Here is an 18,233-nt window from a genome sequence, read left to right on the forward strand (position 1 = left end):
ACAACAACTAAATATTAAAATAACCAAACTTTTGAACGGTAGTGTTTGTAAATTTTCATACATATATTTTTAGGATTTATTTCACCTTCAAAGCTATTATATGTTTGGGTTTACGTTTATTTTCAAATCAGATTTGTATAATAATAATTTACTATATGCATATTCCTGCAGGTTTCCAGATGTGGAAAGTCAGCATTAGTGAAAGTGTGCATGCACATGATAACATGTCATCATCACTCATATGAGACGCTTTCACTCTCGCGGTAGGTGCGGGTGACGCGTCGCTTCATCCTGATCGCCGTGAAAGCACCGGATCGCGGATCGTCACGTGTCTCCGGTGGACATCAGAGGAGCGCAAAGTTCCCGACGTTCCAGATGGGAAGAGCGGGAACGCTTTCACAAGCAGAGGGACCGAAGGACATCACCTGAGACCGATGTTATTCACACGCGCGCGCTTCACGGCGCCGCAGGATGCGTGCATGCGGGAATTTAACCTTTCCAGCGTTGTTGCAATGCGGCGGGGAGGAATCTGATGAGAGCAGAGATCTGGGACGGTGAAGGCTGGGATTCTGCGCTTGCTGTATCTGGATCTAGACCTCTGATCGTGCTCTCTCTCTCTCCGGCTGCGCATCGCGCGTTTCGGCGCTTATTGAAGCCGCGACGATGACCACCGCGGGTCAGGAGCAGCATCAGCATCAGGACCGCGCCATGACTACGGTCTCCAAGAAATCCATCATCGCCAAGATGTTCAAAGTGCGCAAGAGGAGGGAGATGCTGTTGGCTCAGGTGTGTTTGGTCTGCAGCGTTCTGCTCGTGGCGTGGGGCATGTCGAGCATCCTGACCAGGACAGGTGAGTCCGCTTCTGGCTGTCAGTCAAAGCCCTCAGATGTCCCAGACACAGAGCGATCACTATCACGATGGGCAGGTAGCCTACAGGAGGAGGAGGAGGAGGGAATTTGACTTTGCAGCTGCCACAGACGTTAAAAGCAAGCAGAAATGGACAGCTGTCCAATAGTTCATGCAAATAAGACGCACGGAAACGCATCTGTATGGATACGGATCAATAATTTACCCTTGTCAATTCAGTGAGATTCATAAATGGGAATGATAGTATATTAGAAGTGTTAAGTGTCAAAAATAGCTTTTGATTGACAGTTTAGCCACCAAAACATTTTAGGAATTAGGAATTTCTATCCTAATAATGAAACTTTTAAATTCTATTTCAAATTGAGCTGTCAATGCAATTCTATATTTATTTGAAGAATGTTACTCTATATACATATTCCTTTTCCCCATTTTATTTGTCTCTCTTATATGCGTATTTTTCAGCATTGCTGACTGAATTTCTACCCTGGGATTCTTAAATTCACTTTTTAATATTAATTTTAAATTGAACGATTACAGCAATTCTATAGTTATCTTAAGAGTTTTAGTCAATAAACATATTCCTATTTTTTTGTTTATCCTTTACAGCATTACTAATTGAATTTCTGTCATAAATTAGTGCTATAAGATCAGTAACCTATAAGAATTAACTTTAAAAAACAGGGTTCTTCACAGATTATTTATTATTACTTAATCAAAAATATGAAAATATTTTATTATATTAATTATAAATATTATTGGTTACAATTAATAAATTAATAAAGATGGATATAATATTATTGTTAATATATTTTATTTTATTTAGAAATATTAATGCATTTCAGACTTTACTGACATTTTCTAAAATGATTCGATCCCATTATTTCCAAATTATGTTAGAAATCCACACGTACATAATTATGTAAGCATGTTTTTGGCATGACATTATACACAAATTATGAAAAATATGAAATGGACAGCTGTCCTTAAATAGAAGAATGAAATATAAAGATGTGCATCATTGTGTAAACAAGCAGACATTTGTGTATGTTTCGAGGTCAATGATCTACAGAAAATCAATTCTATGAGATTCATTATTGGCATTGTCTTGTTTGTGGTTTATATGAAATGAATCACAATTATAAATGTTTGCCCTGCACATTTCTGGATGTGTATGGATGTGTTATGAGTGATAGAGGCTGAGACACATATAGATACAGGTCGCTTCACGAGGGCTGTGTCTTCAAACCTAGTGAGCTGCCCATCTAGACTGCATGTGTGCACAGCGTATGTGTAGGTAGTCAGCTCACGAGGTTGTGTGTGTGTGTTAATGGCGATGCTCTGCCGCAGTGTGAGACGGAGACGGTATGTTGGGTCCGTTATGCACACATGGTCAGATCTTTATGCACTATTCTCTGGTGATTTGTCTTTTATGGTCAGGCATGTGTGTAAAGTGTGCCGTCTGATTCCTCTGGGGCAAATGAAAGTCATATTCCTCTGGTATCTGAAACATTGAGCTCAGATCGCGATCTGAACCAAACAGCACATGTATGTCACTGAACTGATCAAAAGCTCATGATGCTTTATGGGTTTAACCATCATGTCATGTATTATACATGCACACACAGAATAGAGTAGAATATAGAATATTTCCCCTATGACTTTAAAGGTTATAGTAGCTTTATTTTATATAGCCTTATAGCTTTTATTACTTTAATACTCATTTTCCTTAGGTATTTTATGTCCATGTTGTTGTTTCTTTAGAACAAAGAGGAAACAGTAAGAATTTACCATCTTATATTTGTTTATGACAGGCATTATATTTATATATATATATATATATGCAGAACCCTAGGAATATGTTATAGGAATATGTTTATTGACTAAAACTCGTCAACCCACGAAAGAGAGGGGCAGGGGCAGCAGAGCTCATTAGCATTTAAAGGAACATGCAACAGAACAGGTTGCTCTGAAAAGAACTGATTTTGACACGGTAAAAATTGTGTTTTTTTAAACTACCATTGAGAAAGACCCTAAATAATCATATCAACTTGTGGAAAATGGGCATCCGATAACCCCTTTAATAATAAATGTTCATCTTTGATTATTGCTGTTGCCTCTAGTAATTCTGTGTATGTTTTTTATATTTCCAGTCCATTTTAAGCCAGCAATATAATAATTTTTAAATAATAGATCACTCAAATAAAACAAACCAGCATGTTTGGTAAAAACGTTTAACCCAACCAGCTGAGTCAAAATAACCCAGCATGTGTTCTATCCAATATTTACCCAGTGCTGGGTTGCCAAATAACCCAAGAAAAAGTAATTTATTTGGGCGAATACAGAATAGTTTACAATATTACATACATTTAAACTCATTTAACAAGCATTATAGTCATAAAAAATGTAACATTTAAACATAGCATTTTCATTTAAGTGTATTCAGCCGTTCTCTGTAATCACTTTTTACCGAAATAGTGCCAGTCTTGCAAATCTGAACCAGAGAAGGGATGCAAACTTCAGCCCACAGCCTCACGTATCACTCGTAGCTGAGAGATGGCGTTACTGACTCCAAAATCTGGCCAAAAACAAAAAGTACTGAGATTAGAGAACATATTTTAACATCAAAGTCAATTGAACTCAGTATTACAACGAATAAAATCCATTTATGTTACGAGGCAAAAGGCGTTTCCAGTGCAAAACAATGACCGCAGCTGACTGACATCTCGTCCTTATGTTGTATTATGTAAAATAATACAATTTACAGCACAGTAAAGACTTTATAAATGAAATCAAATGTATACAAAGCTTTATTTCGTTGAAGAAGTGCACCAAATCAGCGACGGTGCTGAGAACCGCCCTCTCCTGTAGAGAGGACACAAAAAGCCCGTGCTCTGACTGTAACTCAGCAGCTGGGTTGTTTCGTAGGAGACAGGCTCAACCCAGCGGTTGGGTAAAAAAAAAAATAACCCAGCTTTAAAAATGACCCATCAGCTTTGTTACAGAAAAACTACCCAGCACCTGGGTAAAAAATATTAAAAACAACCCAATAAAATGACCCAACAGGCTGAACCCAGCATTTGGGTAAAAAAAAAATAACAAAATAACCCATTTAAATGACTTGAAACTGACTTAAAAAACAAGTTGAAATTCATATGTCACAAAAGAGTTGAAATTATTCAAATTATTTTGATGAAAACATAAGTTGCCATGACTTACTGATAATATAATTTTTACTGCACTGCATCACACAGCATGTTCTGAGCTGGTTTTACTCATGTTATTTGTTCACAGATGCACAAGTGTTCAGATTTCATGCAATATTTATTCATCTGAGTCTTTTATAGCAGCCTTCCAAATCTGGTTAAAAATTCATAGAATTTGTCCGAATGTGCATGCAAAACTCCTCGAATCTCTCAAGTCTGTAGAAATGCATCTTTTCTGCATGTCTATCATCACCAAGTCAAAAGTCTGATCTTTTAGACGAGCAGAAACAAGCGGCTCCATTTGAGGTGTCATTCACACCCAGAGCTCATCGAACACAAAGACATTAATTACAATAAAAACAAGGAGCTTAAAAGATTTTTCTGCACTGATAGCGTGCAGACAATAGTAAATCTGTTATCTCTGTCAGAAATGTCTGCTCATGACAGTAACTTAAAAGCATGTGTTTGTGTCAGACTCATTGCTTTTCTCATAATGGTTGAGGAAAGAAAGATCAAAGACAAAGGGAATACATTCAACCCTCCCTTTCTAATCAGGCAAATCTTCCTCCTCTTCTTCTGTAGCTCCAGGAGGAAAGAAATGCAAACTGTCACTCTCCTCTCTCCCTGTTTTTACACATTTTAAATGTTAATTACATTATTTTCCCCAGTTTTTCTTAATTAGAGACTTCGGCTTGTGACTAAAAGTATTTTCAGTTTGATCTCAGTCTAATGTCCTTTTATTTCCATGTTTGTTGTGAAGCGTCTCTGTCCTGGAGCTGCTCAGGTGCTCGTCAGAGTTAGGCCATTGGCTTTAACTGACACGCTGTGATTGAGGCAAATACCTGCTGTGAAGCAAATGCTGCTGGCCTTCAGAAAAAAATAAAAATAATAATTTGTGTTAAAACTGAGCACATTAAAGAATCAAGTTGTCTGCTTTATTGCTTTACCTTTTTTTATGCTAATGAGATTGAACTGCTCTAGGCTTGTATAGATGTTTGTACAAGTAGTTTGAGCGCTGAATTAATTAGTGTTTAATTGTATGCTGATGGTAGTAGAAATAATATTTAATGTTTATATTTATTTATGGTTAATATTTAAATATGACTAATATTTAACGGTAATAATACATGTACAAATATTCATTTTAATATATCAATTTAATATTTTATTAATTTTAAACATATAATTGAATAATTTACTCTACAATCTATTTATTAATCTTTTTAATATTTATTATTTTACTATTTATTTATGGTTTATATTAGCTCCATATTTAATGTTAATACATGTACAAGTATTAATTTTAAGACATTAATGTAATAGTTTAGTTACAATAATTTAATTTAATAAAATGTATTAATGCTTTATATTTAAAATACTATTAATTATATTTAATGTTAATATATGTACAAGTGCTTAAGGTATTAATTTAATCATTTAGTTGCAATAATTTAATTTAGCAATATTTGTATTTAATATGGTTAATATTTAATGTAAAGTGAAGGCCAAGTATAATATAAACAACTTTAAATGTTAGTGCATATAAATATATTTCATTTATAATATTTTTTACCACATTAAAATATCCTCAAAAAATATTGCAGTAGTTCCTAGACCAGTATTCAATATCATAATCATACATATTGTTGCATAACTTTGCAACCCCAAAATACAAGATAAAAGCCATTGTGCTTTTGAAAAATGGTAACGTTTATAATAACTTATCCTTGAGAAATATAGCCTAAAATGAGCTATTTAAAGGGATAGTTTACTCACAAATGATAATTCTGTCATCATATACTCACCATCATGATGTTCCAAACCCTGCATGACTCTCTTTTTTATTGTGTGATGATTCGACGAGTGTTTTGTTTTTGCAGGTCATGGTATGATTGTGGAGGAGTCTGATATGGAATCACATGATCACTGGGGTCGACGGCTGATGTCCTCCACAGCTGATAATGTGACGGAGCAGAAGAACTGCACAGAGCCAGGTGAGATGAGCATTTCCACACATGCCTTCACAGAGCAGCTCATGCTCTGTTCTGTTCATCTCTTCCAAAAACACCTGCAGCAGACAAATGATCCAGCGTGAGGTTTCGGCCATAAAAACACTTCAGCACAATGAAACTAGCACGATCAGACCATGATGTTCTCTGAGGTACCTTATAAATACCACAGTATCTTACTATGACAGTATATACATTGGAAATGAAAAGAATTTATCAAATTGCAATGATCAAGGAACACTAATCTCCTAAACAATGTAGTTTTAGAAGTTGCTAAATTCTTTAAAATAATATATATTACAACCCGAATTCCGGAAATATTGGGACATTTTTAAAAGGCTTTCAAATCACATGAGCCAATATTTTATTCACAATATAATATAGATAACATAACAAATGTTTAAACTGAGAAATTTTACAATTTTATTCACAAAATGAGCTCATTTCAAATTTGATGCCTGCTACAGGTCTCAAAATAGTTGGGACGGAGGCATTTTTACCATGGTGTAGCTTCTCCTCTTCTTTTCAAAACAGTTTGAAGACGTCTGGGCATCGAGGTTGTGAGTTTCTGGAGTCTTGGTGTTGGAATTTGGTGTCCCATTCTTGCCTGATATAGGTTTCAAGCTGCTAAAGAGTTTGTGGTCGTCTTTGACGTATTTTTTGTATAATGACGCACCAAATGTTCTCTGTAGGTGAAAGATATGGACTGCAGGCAGGCCAATTCAGCACCCGGACTCTTCTACTATGAAGCCATGCTGTTGTAATAGCTGCAGTTTGTGATTTTGCATTGTCCTGCTGAAATACAGGTCGTCTGGAGGGGAGCATATGTTGCTCTAAAACCTTTCAGCATTTATAGTGTCTTCCAAAACGTGCAAGCTGCCCATACCGTATGCACTTATGCACCCCATACCATCAGAGATGCTGGCTTTTGAACTGAACGCTGATAACACGCTGGAAGATCTCCCTCCTCTTTAGCCCGGAGGACAAGGAGTCTGTGATTTCCAACAAGAATGTCAAATTTGGACTCGTCTGACCATAGAACACTTTTCCACTTTGAAACACTCCATTTTAAATGAGCCTTGGCCTACAGGACACGACGGCGCTTCTGGACCATGTTCACATATGGCTTCCTTTTTGCACGATAGAGCTTTAGCAGATGGCACGGAGGAATGTGTTTACCGACAGTGGTTTCTGGAAGTATTCCTGGGCCCATTTAGTAATGTCAATGACAGAATCATGCCGATGAGTGATGCAGTGTCGTCTGAGGGCCTGAAGACCACGGGCATCCAACAAAGGTCTTCGGCCTTGTCCCTTACGCACAGATATTTCTCCAGTTTCTCTGAATCTTTTGATGATGTTATACACTGTAGATGATGAGATTTGAAAAGCCTTTGCAATTTGACGTTGAGGAACGTTGTTTTTAAAGTATTCCACAATCTTTTTACTCACTCTTTCACAGATTGGAGAGCCTCTGCCCATCTTTACTTCTGAGAGACTCTGCATCTCTAAGCCATCCCTTTTATAGCTAATCATGTTACAGACCTGATGTCAGTTAACTCAATTAGTTGTTAATTATGTTCTCCCAGTTGAATCTTTTCCAAATTTCTTGCTTTTTCAGCCCTTTGTTGCCCCTGTGCCAACTTTTTGGAGACCCGTAGCAGGCATCAAATTTGAAATGAGCTCATTTAGTGGATAAAAGTGTAAAATGTATCCGTTTAAAACTTTTTTTTAATGTTATCTATGTTCTGTTGTGAATAAAATAATGGCTCATATGATTTGAAAGTCTTTTAGCTTTAATTTTATTCAAATGTAAAAAACGTCCCAACATTTGGGTTGTAATAATATATAATATAAGATAAAAATTTAGTAAAAATAAATCTAATTTTACAGTGGTAAATTACAAAAGACTCACAGAATCATTTAATTTATTTACATTTATATTTTATATAATATAAAAATATGTAATAATGTTTTATTTTATATTATATAAATTTCATAATTTACCCCCCCACACACACATATACAATTTTTTTTATTTTATGAGATTAGTGTTCCTCATTTTATTTTTTTTATACATTTTATGTACATTTATATTTTATACAACATAGATATATTTATATTTTTATGAGATTAGCATTCCTTGATCGTTATAATTTCATAAATTTATTTATAAATTTTATTTTCATTCATTTTATAAAATATAAAATATTTGTATACATTATTATATTATATATTGTATCATTTGCATACAACACACACAAACACACATACAGTATATCATTGTAAAGAATTTAGCAAAAAAAAGGATTAGCATTTTTTTGTTCTTCTTCCCCGTTTTTCAGTGGTTTATATGTGCATTTCAAGTGTGGTGTCATGTGCTGATGGTCTGATGCAGTGGTTCTCAACCCGCGGCCCGTCACGAATCCAAATGTGGCCCACCATGCTGAATGTTATAGTCTATGTGCTGAACACAATTAAAAAATGACTTTCAGTTTTACAGTTCATTTTAGTTTTTACATTAATTTAAAAATGTACCAAACAAATATAAGCTATAAGGTTTTTATGTAAAATAATTTTGTTTCTCATATATTATTTTCAGACATGAGCAGATCTATGTACTCACGTAATTAATGTTACGCATTTAACGAACACTTACAAGCGCGCACTTTGGCAGAATTCAATTAAAATAGGCTTATCAGCAGTCATTAGTTCTGTAAAATTGAGCATCAGAACGGACAAATTTGTTAAGGGAGAAAACGAAATGTGGAAAATGCCAGCGAAGGAACGCATTCAAACAAGAAGTCGCAGCATCAGCAGTGAAGAGAGTGCTGGACTTTCGGCATCAACTTTCAGTTTGCCCCACCACTCACTTCAAGATGTTCAGAAACACCCATAAACTACTACGCAGCAATCATCCTTAATTACAGAAATGTGGCAAACCACCTCTGGAGAGAACCTCAGATTATTAAATTCGAAAATGCTTTCCATATTTGGATCAACACAGGCTACATTTGTGAACGCACACTTTCTGCAATGTCGCATGTCAAGTCACGCTTCCGTACGCGTCTTAAGCCGGGCTCACACTGTGCCATTTTTTAAAAAGTGCTTTAGGATTATACTTGTCAGACTGTACGAACATGATGATCATGTCACACTATCGGATCTCAGTTGTCATTAATGTCAGACTATACGACATTATACGACATACTACATTATCAACCCATACATGCCCACTGACTGCAAACTGCATTGCACACGGGACCGAAATGTTGGCTATCATGAAAAGTATATGAACGTGGCGATATTAGCGTATTTAAGAAGAATAGTGTATGTAGCTCTACACACCCACATGAAAACAGTGGCGCAACCGGTGTTTATATAGAAAAGGCAACATATATCAGATGGCTGATAGAATAATTCTCTAGCATTAATTCTGCTCAGCTTGTCTTGAAAAACAGAAACAGTTGACATTCATCGTAGGGGTAGTCACACTGCAGGACTGTGCGCCAAATCTTCTGACACTGCCAGAATTTCATGAAATTTGATCGCAACAGCCATTAATCGGCTGTCGGTGAACATGTCAAACCAGCGATCAACGACTACAGATTTTAGCCTAGGATTATAGGAATCTTTTAGGATTTTCAAAATTTGTCTCAGAATACCAAATCGTGGCCAAAATCGCAGTGTGAGCCGGGCTTAACAGAATGCAACTTACAATCGCAACTTCATTGTGCTGTTACTCCTTTCGAGCAGAATTTCACAAAATTGTTTTTATTAAATTGTCATTTATTAACGGTGAGTAGAATTATTTATTTATTTCAATAAATGTAATCGTTTAGATATCATAATATTATAGGCTATAAATAATATTATAAATCTGGTTGGTTTGTATTGATGACGTAATATGAAAATGACATGCGTGCGGCCCGTGAGACTTGCACTTGGACCATAGTGTGGCCCGGTGGAAAAAAAGGTTGAGAACCACTGATGTGTCAGTGCTGTTGGATTGAGCGTTTGAGGATTATATTTAGGATCTTTGAGACGCCACTAATGACCCACTAGGAATTATCGTGTGTTTTTGGTTAATCAGCAGATGGAAAACCTCACAGAAGTGCATTAAAGTGTGACTAAGAGCTTTGAGGAGATTTGAACTCCATGTCAGGCTGTTTTTTTTGTAACTCCAGTGAGATTTAAGTGAAGGTTTAATGTGACTTTGCTGTTCACTTGTGGAAGTTTTAATCAGCTTTGGTCCGGAGAGAAAGGCCTGCGTTTAGCTGACACTCGTGTTCTCTCCAGTGCACTCCGTCCCGGACTTACGGGTGCTATTCTGACTGCAGTTGTTCTCATTAAATTCTCTCGAACCCAAATTAAAAGTCTAATTTTAGCTGTGGATGTTCTGTTTATTCAGCTTTATACATTTCCAGTCTCAGTCAGAAATAATTTAAGAGAAAGAATCTCCACCGAGGTGTTTGATGTGGAACTGAAACACATTCAAAGGATGTTTGAAGACATTTGACCTGTGTTAGTAGTTTAAATGTGACATATTCTTTCATTTAAACATTTAATTTAGCATTACAACATACCCAGCTTAAAAATATGTTCTAAAAGCATTTTGCTATTCCCATAAAGTTATGAAAATGTTTCTTCTAAATGTTCACTGAATATTCAAAACTTCTATTTATTTTATTTATTGCAAACATTCCATTTTATAATTTTGAAAGCATTATGGGAATGTTACTTTTGAATGTATGTTCTGAAACAAGTAGTAACATTTAAAAAACATTACATGATGTCCATTTAAAATGTTACAGAAATAAAAGTTCCATGAATGTAAAAGTTACTTTTTTGTGCTAATCCACAGCTAACAAAAAAGCTCTAAGAACATTTGCTAACGATTCCTCACTTTATGAAAGCGCTATTTTTGAATGTTTTCTTTCAAAATATCAGTTTAAAAAAAAATTTAAATTCCTGGTCATACAAACAATAAAGGGCAAACATTATGGAATGCTGTTCTCTGGACGTTTTGAAACAAGAAGTAACAATTAAAAAACGTTAGATAAATATCCAACTAAAATGTTTCAGAAATAGAATGTTAAATAGATTTTGAGAACATCAGTAAAGACCAGATAACTCAAACATTCTAATAACATTACTGGAAGAACGTTTCTTCATAACATTAACCTTGCCAGAACATTCTGAGAACATTCCTTGTTAGCTGGGTGACCGTATCAGTGAATGTTTCATGTGAGACAGCGATGTTTTAGTGTGATTAGCATGTTGCTAAGATAACAACACGATGCATTAATAATCATAAAAAAGCAGCTCACTTGGTTTTGGATTAGAGCAAAAGTCACATTTTCTTCAAGACATACAGTTCATGTATGTGAGCTCCAGGTCAGCTCTTTTTATTATTTCAATTTGTGACTTTTCTGAGCGTTTGATCATCCAGCGAAGAGAAACGGGAGAAGCTGATGTCAGGTGAATCCCCTACACCCAGGATTTTCCTTTCAGTCAACATGACTGTTAATGTAAAAACTCTTATCTGCGAAACAGTACACCTCCACATCTGCAGCTCTCAGTTTTTCAATCCGAGTTTCCGCGTGCCAGTCGACAAGATTACACTCTGGGAATCTGGCAATCTCTGAAGATTACGCTTTACTCCTTCCTTCTCTTCTTCTCCAACATGTTGTGCAAACAGTGATGACATCCTGTCTGTCCCTTCTTCACCTTCACCTTCTTCTTTTATGTCGGCTATGACAATACAGCTTTAATATTTATTGGGTTTCTGTGGGTGGTCTTTGCCCGTGCTAAAATGCTAGCGTGTTGTTCTGGTTGCTTGCAAGTTTCTAGGGTGTCGTGAGCAGTGACTTTCAGGGGTCTTGACTATCATTTATAATGTCTGCTAAAATGTAAATATAATGGTTGTTTTCATGGTGTAATAAGTATATATAAAGATAAACCTTTTTTTGTGGCTGTCGCCATATTTATCTCCTAGACTACAGTTCTGTTTGTTAGCACCTTTTCAGAGACGGGTGAAAATAACGTATTTAACTAGCAGTCAAGCATTTATTATTACTGAAACATTTGAAAAGCTTGTAAAAACCAGATATCCATATTAAAATGTCTAATTTTAAAATATGCGTGTATGTACACACACACACACACACATAATATAAAAAATAAATAGACATAAAAAATCTATTTATTACATAATGTATTATTGTTATTATATATAACAGTAAAATATGTAATATTTAATCAAATTAATATATGATTATATATACTGAACAGATTTTTTAAATGATGGGTTTGCCATGATACACATTGATACTGGTTGCATAGTGATGCAACATTTTAAAAGGGGGAAATTAAATATGAAAGTTTATTATGTAAGAAGAAAGTGTGTGTGAAGTAATACACAACATATGAGCTGCATAATAAGTCTTTATTTGTCCTGTTTGCAGAAAGTCTGTGTATATTGGGTGTTCTGAAATGATGTAATTTCTCTGTGGGGGATGTTCGCTCTGGGTTACGTAAGTCTGGGCTCAGGATACTCGACACATTTAACAAGCTGCTTTTTGGCTAAAAAAGTTAGTTTGATAGAAAAAGAAAAGGCTGTTTTGGCTGAGGTAAGCAGTTGTGACATTGAGGACACTGTTCTAGTGCAGGTTAGTTGTGTTCAGATCCAGGACGTTTGGCAGTGCCGAAGCGGGACAGAGGTGGGTCGTGCGTTTCTGTTTTGAGTCTTCATGCGAGAAGCCATGAGTCAGCGTCACAAAATCTCCAGTCATCAGTCTGAGCTCAGCATCCACCAGCCGTGTGTCCTTTAACCCCCACAGATCGGACGTCCTGCCACAGCCACTTCAGCCTGAGCACAGATTATGTGCATTTATGTCTTATTTCTACTAGGGAAGGATCTGGAAGAGTCCATTAGTGAGTTTAGCTGATAAATTTGGGGATTAATTTAGAGACAAAACTTCTTGGAAGAGGCTTTTAGTGAGCTGACAGTGTTATATGTTGGCAATATCTCTAATTTATATTTATTTATATTTTATACTAATGTGTTCTTTTATAAATTTTTCTTGATCAACTTTCAAGTGTTTGAGGCAGTGGGTTTGACCATTTTATCATCATTTTTTATATATATTATTATTTTTAAAATGTTATGTATATTAATGTGTATTTTTAAGATTAAGATATTATTTATGTATGAAATATTACTATTTATTAAAAATATTATATTAATTATATTGCATATATTGTTATTTTATTACATATCTTAATATTAAATACCATTTTAAATGCAACCAAAGGTAAAATTTATTATAAAATATGCAGATTCACATTCAGTTATTCACAAGATTGGTTGTTTATTTTGTGTTTTAATGCATTATACGTTTTATTAGGTGCAATAATTTATAATTAGGCTAGATACATTAATAATTAGATACATTTTGTAATGTATTATAACTGTGGTTACAATTATTAAGGAGATCATAAAATGATGCATTTTAAGATGCATTACAAGGCATAATTAATGCATTAAAAAAAAAATATTTTTATAATCTATGTATTTTACGCAAAAGTGCTACCAGGGTCATAGTTTTCCTGTTCCATGTTTCTCAGTTAGTTTATAATCCTGTGTTTGAAGATTTGTACATTTGTAAACCCTGGATTAATATCATATTTGCATGTTTACTTGGTTAATAACTTGGATTAGACAACTACAGCACACTAACTGCTTTTCACGCAATTCACTATTTGCTGAGAGTTTGATTGACGAATCACAACGCTGAATCCGCAATTTTGTCCAACAAACAAACCAGACAGGAGTTGATTAGCATTGGTGGATTTGAGCTTGAAAAAGACAACTTTCTGCAGTTGAAACAACACACCTTCTGATGTTATTCATGTTTATTTGGTGCTGTAACTAGTAGTAAAGAAGACGAGATGATCGGTTCACATGCCGCTTGAACTGAGTCGCTACAGTGATCTATCAAAATTGTATTTATTGTTTGAATTCCTTAAAAAATTTGAAAGCTGAGCCTTGTTTCATTCTAAAAGTTACTTGATGTTATGTAAATCCTCTAATAATGAGCTTTGATTTAGCAAAGGCTTCACTGTTTCTCTCACTAATGTGACACTAATGTGAGTTTCTGTGAGTGTACTAAGCTCATGAATATTTAATGAGGCAATGTTGTTTAATTTATGATTGGTTACAACTAACACTGCATGGTTTCATACTGTAGATCTGGAGCTGAGCTTCATAACTCTTCATAACTGGTTAAAAGCTAAGCACCTTTCAAAATAACAGTTGTCAAACATTCCCGCTTAATCCATGATTAAGCATAATGTAAAAGGATTTTTTTTAGCTTTAGATTTGTGTCGTTCTGACTTTGGGCTGTAATTCTTGTATTATATGAATAATTTCTAGATTATCTGTGAATTAAGCTGAGTCATTCTCGTATGATGCCAAATCTTTCTCTCTCTCATCTGCTCCATTACTTCATTATTCAGTTCATTACACTCTTGAGCCGTTTGATTTCTCTGCACTGGCCTCTTCTGCTGATGACACTCAAAGTTCACACACACACACACACACACACACACACACACACACACACACACACACACACACACACACACACACACACACACACACACACACACTGTATCATCACATTCTGCTCTGCAGACAGTTTTGTATTAAACCTGAGCTTTGTTCTTCCTAGTTACCTATACAGCATATGGATTGTAAATGTATTTAAAACCTTACTACTGCTCTTTAGACTATCTAAAAGGACATCTGTTAATTTGTAAAGAGGTCTAATATCATTCAAGAAAATTTAAATGATGGATTATAATTATGAATATTTATGATGGATTAGAATTATGAATATTTATTAATAACTTTAAATATTTAAAAAAATATATATGTAAAATAATTAAAACTGACTTATTTTTAGATTGTCTATTAGGTGTAAAATCATTCAGGAAATAAAAAGTATAATTATAATTATGAATATATAATAACAGCAACAAACATTTATATTATTATTACTTTTATTTCTTAAAAAAATAAAATAAATATGAAATTCAGCATAAAAAACCTTCGCTAGCCAGACTTGTAGAGCAACAAATTAGAAAGAAAAAGGTTAGACTATTGCCCCTTCTGTACACACGCAGAACGTTTATCCTCACATAGGTAAAAAGTGTGCTCTTGTGCTCCAGTTGTTTTATAAGCACATTTGTTAAACATCCACCATTGTGAAATCAGTCTATTATCTGTTCAGATGCAGTTCCGTTGTCCCCGTAAGCCTTTTGATTTTGTAAAGAGCTTGTATCTGTCCACACGTGCGTCGGTAACAGATGTCCCATCTACTGATCTCTCTTACGCAACACGCAAATACATTTGAAAGATTACAGTATTAAAGGTTAATTTCATTATATTGTAACGTGACAACGTGCAATATTCATCCAACTCAACTTCAGTGGTTAAACTTCAGTGTGTGACTCATCTGTCGTAAATGATGCTTCAAATGATGATGATTTTCTAAGCGATCTATGGAAGCTGGTTTTCAAAAATTAAATATGGTAAGTGCGATTTTTTATCTTATAATTCTGACTTTTTTCTATACAAAGTCAGAATTGTGATATAAACAATTCCCAATTCTGAGGTGAAAAGTCTGAATTGGCTATTGTTCAGCGTTTCGTGTATTACAATCTGTAGGACACTTATCTTGTAAACTTGCAATTGTAAGAAAAAAGTCGGTATTTTGAGATAAAATGTTGCAGTTACCTTTTTTATTTCTTGTTCTGTGATGGAAACACAAAAATATGTTAGCTATAAACTCAGAATTCAGTGGAAAAAAAAGTCAGAGTTGTGAGAAATAACACAGAATTGTGATTTATAAACTCAGAATTGTGACATTAACACATCATTTATATAAGAATTGCAAAATAAAAACATAAAAAAAGAAAAAAAAGAATTGCAATTAAATAGATGCAGAATGCGACAAATGTAGAATTGCAAGAGACAATCTCAGAGTTGCGAGAAATAAACACAGAATTGTGAGAAATAAACAGAATTGCGAGATATAAACTCAGACCTGCTAAATAAAACTTGGAATTGTGATATATAAATGCAGAATACGACAAATGTAGAATTGCTAGACAAACTCAGAGTTCTGAGTAATAAACTCAGAATTGCGAAATAAAAACCTTTGCAATGTATAAATGCAGAATTGCGAGAGACAAACTTAGAATTGAGAAATAAACTCAGAGTTGTGAGAAATAAACTCAAAATTGCGAGAAATAATGCAGAATTGTGATATAAAAAATGCAGAATTGCAGGAAATAAACAGAATTGTGAGGTATAAACGATAAAGCAGAATTGCAACAAATAAACAGAATATTAGCATAGAATTGTGACATATAAATGCAGAATTTGCGATATAGAAACTCACAATCGCAAAATAAAAACTTGCGATATATAAATGCAGAATGCAACATATAAATGCAGCATTGTGAGACGCAAACTTAGAACTGAGAGAAATAATGCAGAATTGCGAGATATAAATTTAGAATTGTGAGATATAAACTCAGAAGGTCTGAATTGTGAAATGTAAACTTGGAATCGTGTGAAAGACGGTCAGAATTGTGAGATAGAGAGTCTCAATTATTTCTTATTCCGTGAGGGAAACAGGCTTCCATAGAAATCAGACTCATGACTTTCACTTACAAGCCCATGGATGAGTTACACAGCAAGGTTTGACACTGGTCACGGACACTGAAATGTCCCTAAACACTAATCATTGGAGGAAACCTTCAAGGTCATACTATTGATCATCCGTCCGTTCGTATTTGATGATTTGTTTAAGTGCATGTTCATCCTTCCTCACTGATAATCTTGACATCTTTGGCTCTCGTTCAGCGTACCGTGTATCACAATGTAGGATGCTTATCTTCACATTACTGGAGTCTGAAGCGATCTTCCCGGCCTACTCAGACGGGAGAGTCATGCTTAGCTAATTGCCTGCGATGATTGGTAGCTGGAGAAATGCGATGAGCCCAAACGTCTGTGAACGAGGGAGGAACGTTAACCACAACACAATGGAGCAGTGAGTCTCCACACTGACCTATTGTGATATAACTCATAATGAGCACAGATGAGTGTGTGTCTCAGGAGAGCATGACGTGTTCACACACACGACTGACGTTCTCACAAACACAAACATATTTAGGGAAACTGGATCAGTTCACATACTGCAACTATTGTACACAAAATATGCACTTCATGATTGATTATGGGAAATTGCATATATGCAAAGTTTAACTATTCTTGCATAAAATATGTATACTGTGCACAATGCACTAATTTCTGCTTTGCATGCTACTGTAACCCACAATGCAGTTTGTTAGCTTTAGCCACTGTGTCCAATGAAAAGAATGAACTAGAGGTGATAGTATTTTTAACATCATTTTCTTGAAATATTATTCAAGATTCAAGATTCAAGATTTTTATTCGTCACATACACAATTATACAGAGTATAACCAGCAGTGAAATGTAAGTCAGGTCCGCTCCATGGACAGTGCAATTGTACAGTATACAAATATTAAGAAAAAGAAAAGTAGAAAAAAAAAAAATAATAAAATAAAATAAAAGATAAAAACAATTGAAAAAAAAAAAATTGGTGCTGTCCAAGTGTGTGAGGGAAGAGTGGAGGACGTGAGAGATGGCATCGTCCGTAGATCTGTTTGGGCGATATAGGCAAACTGAAGAGGGTCCAAAGTATCAGGTATGGAGGAGCAAATGTGGTTCTTTACAGGTCTCTCAAAAACCTTCATGACTATAGAAGTGAGGGCAACTGGGCGATAGTCATTCAGGCAAGATGGTTTATTGTTCTTAGGCACAGGGATTATGACGGATTTTTTAAATGAGGTGGGAACCACGGAGGTAGCAAGGGACTCATTAAAGATAGAAGTGAACAAACCAGCGAGCTGATCGGTGCAGGACCTCAGAACACGGCCGGTTATCCCATCAGGTTTTCTGCTTTCTGCTTTCCTGACGTTCACTTTCTTTAGCGCCCTCCGAACCTCATACTCTGACACGGTATTATCTATGTATGGCCGCGTTTTAATGGTGCTTAAAAA

The 18,233-nt window shown here is 35.1% G+C and overlaps 1 protein-coding gene across 1 annotated transcript in view; it reads left to right on the plus strand.

The window, feature by feature from the left end:
* Window positions 1–254: 254 nt before the first annotated feature.
* The window catches only part of LOC306880532 (sodium/potassium/calcium exchanger 4-like), a gene marked incomplete at its 3' end in the record, with an annotated part of 43,789 nt that continues 25,810 nt past the window's right edge, over window positions 255–18,233 (plus strand). The window contains exons 1-2 of the mRNA XM_079434095.1: window positions 255–850; window positions 5,951–6,064. Of these exons, the coding sequence (XP_079290221.1) occupies window positions 664–850; window positions 5,951–6,064 (301 nt within the window). The 5' untranslated portion in view covers window positions 255–663. The remainder of the gene's footprint in view (window positions 851–5,950; window positions 6,065–18,233) is intronic.

Source organism: Barbus barbus (genome assembly GCF_936440315.1).
Source record: "Barbus barbus genome assembly, chromosome: 14".
Lineage (NCBI taxonomy): Eukaryota > Metazoa > Chordata > Actinopteri > Cypriniformes > Cyprinidae > Barbus > Barbus barbus.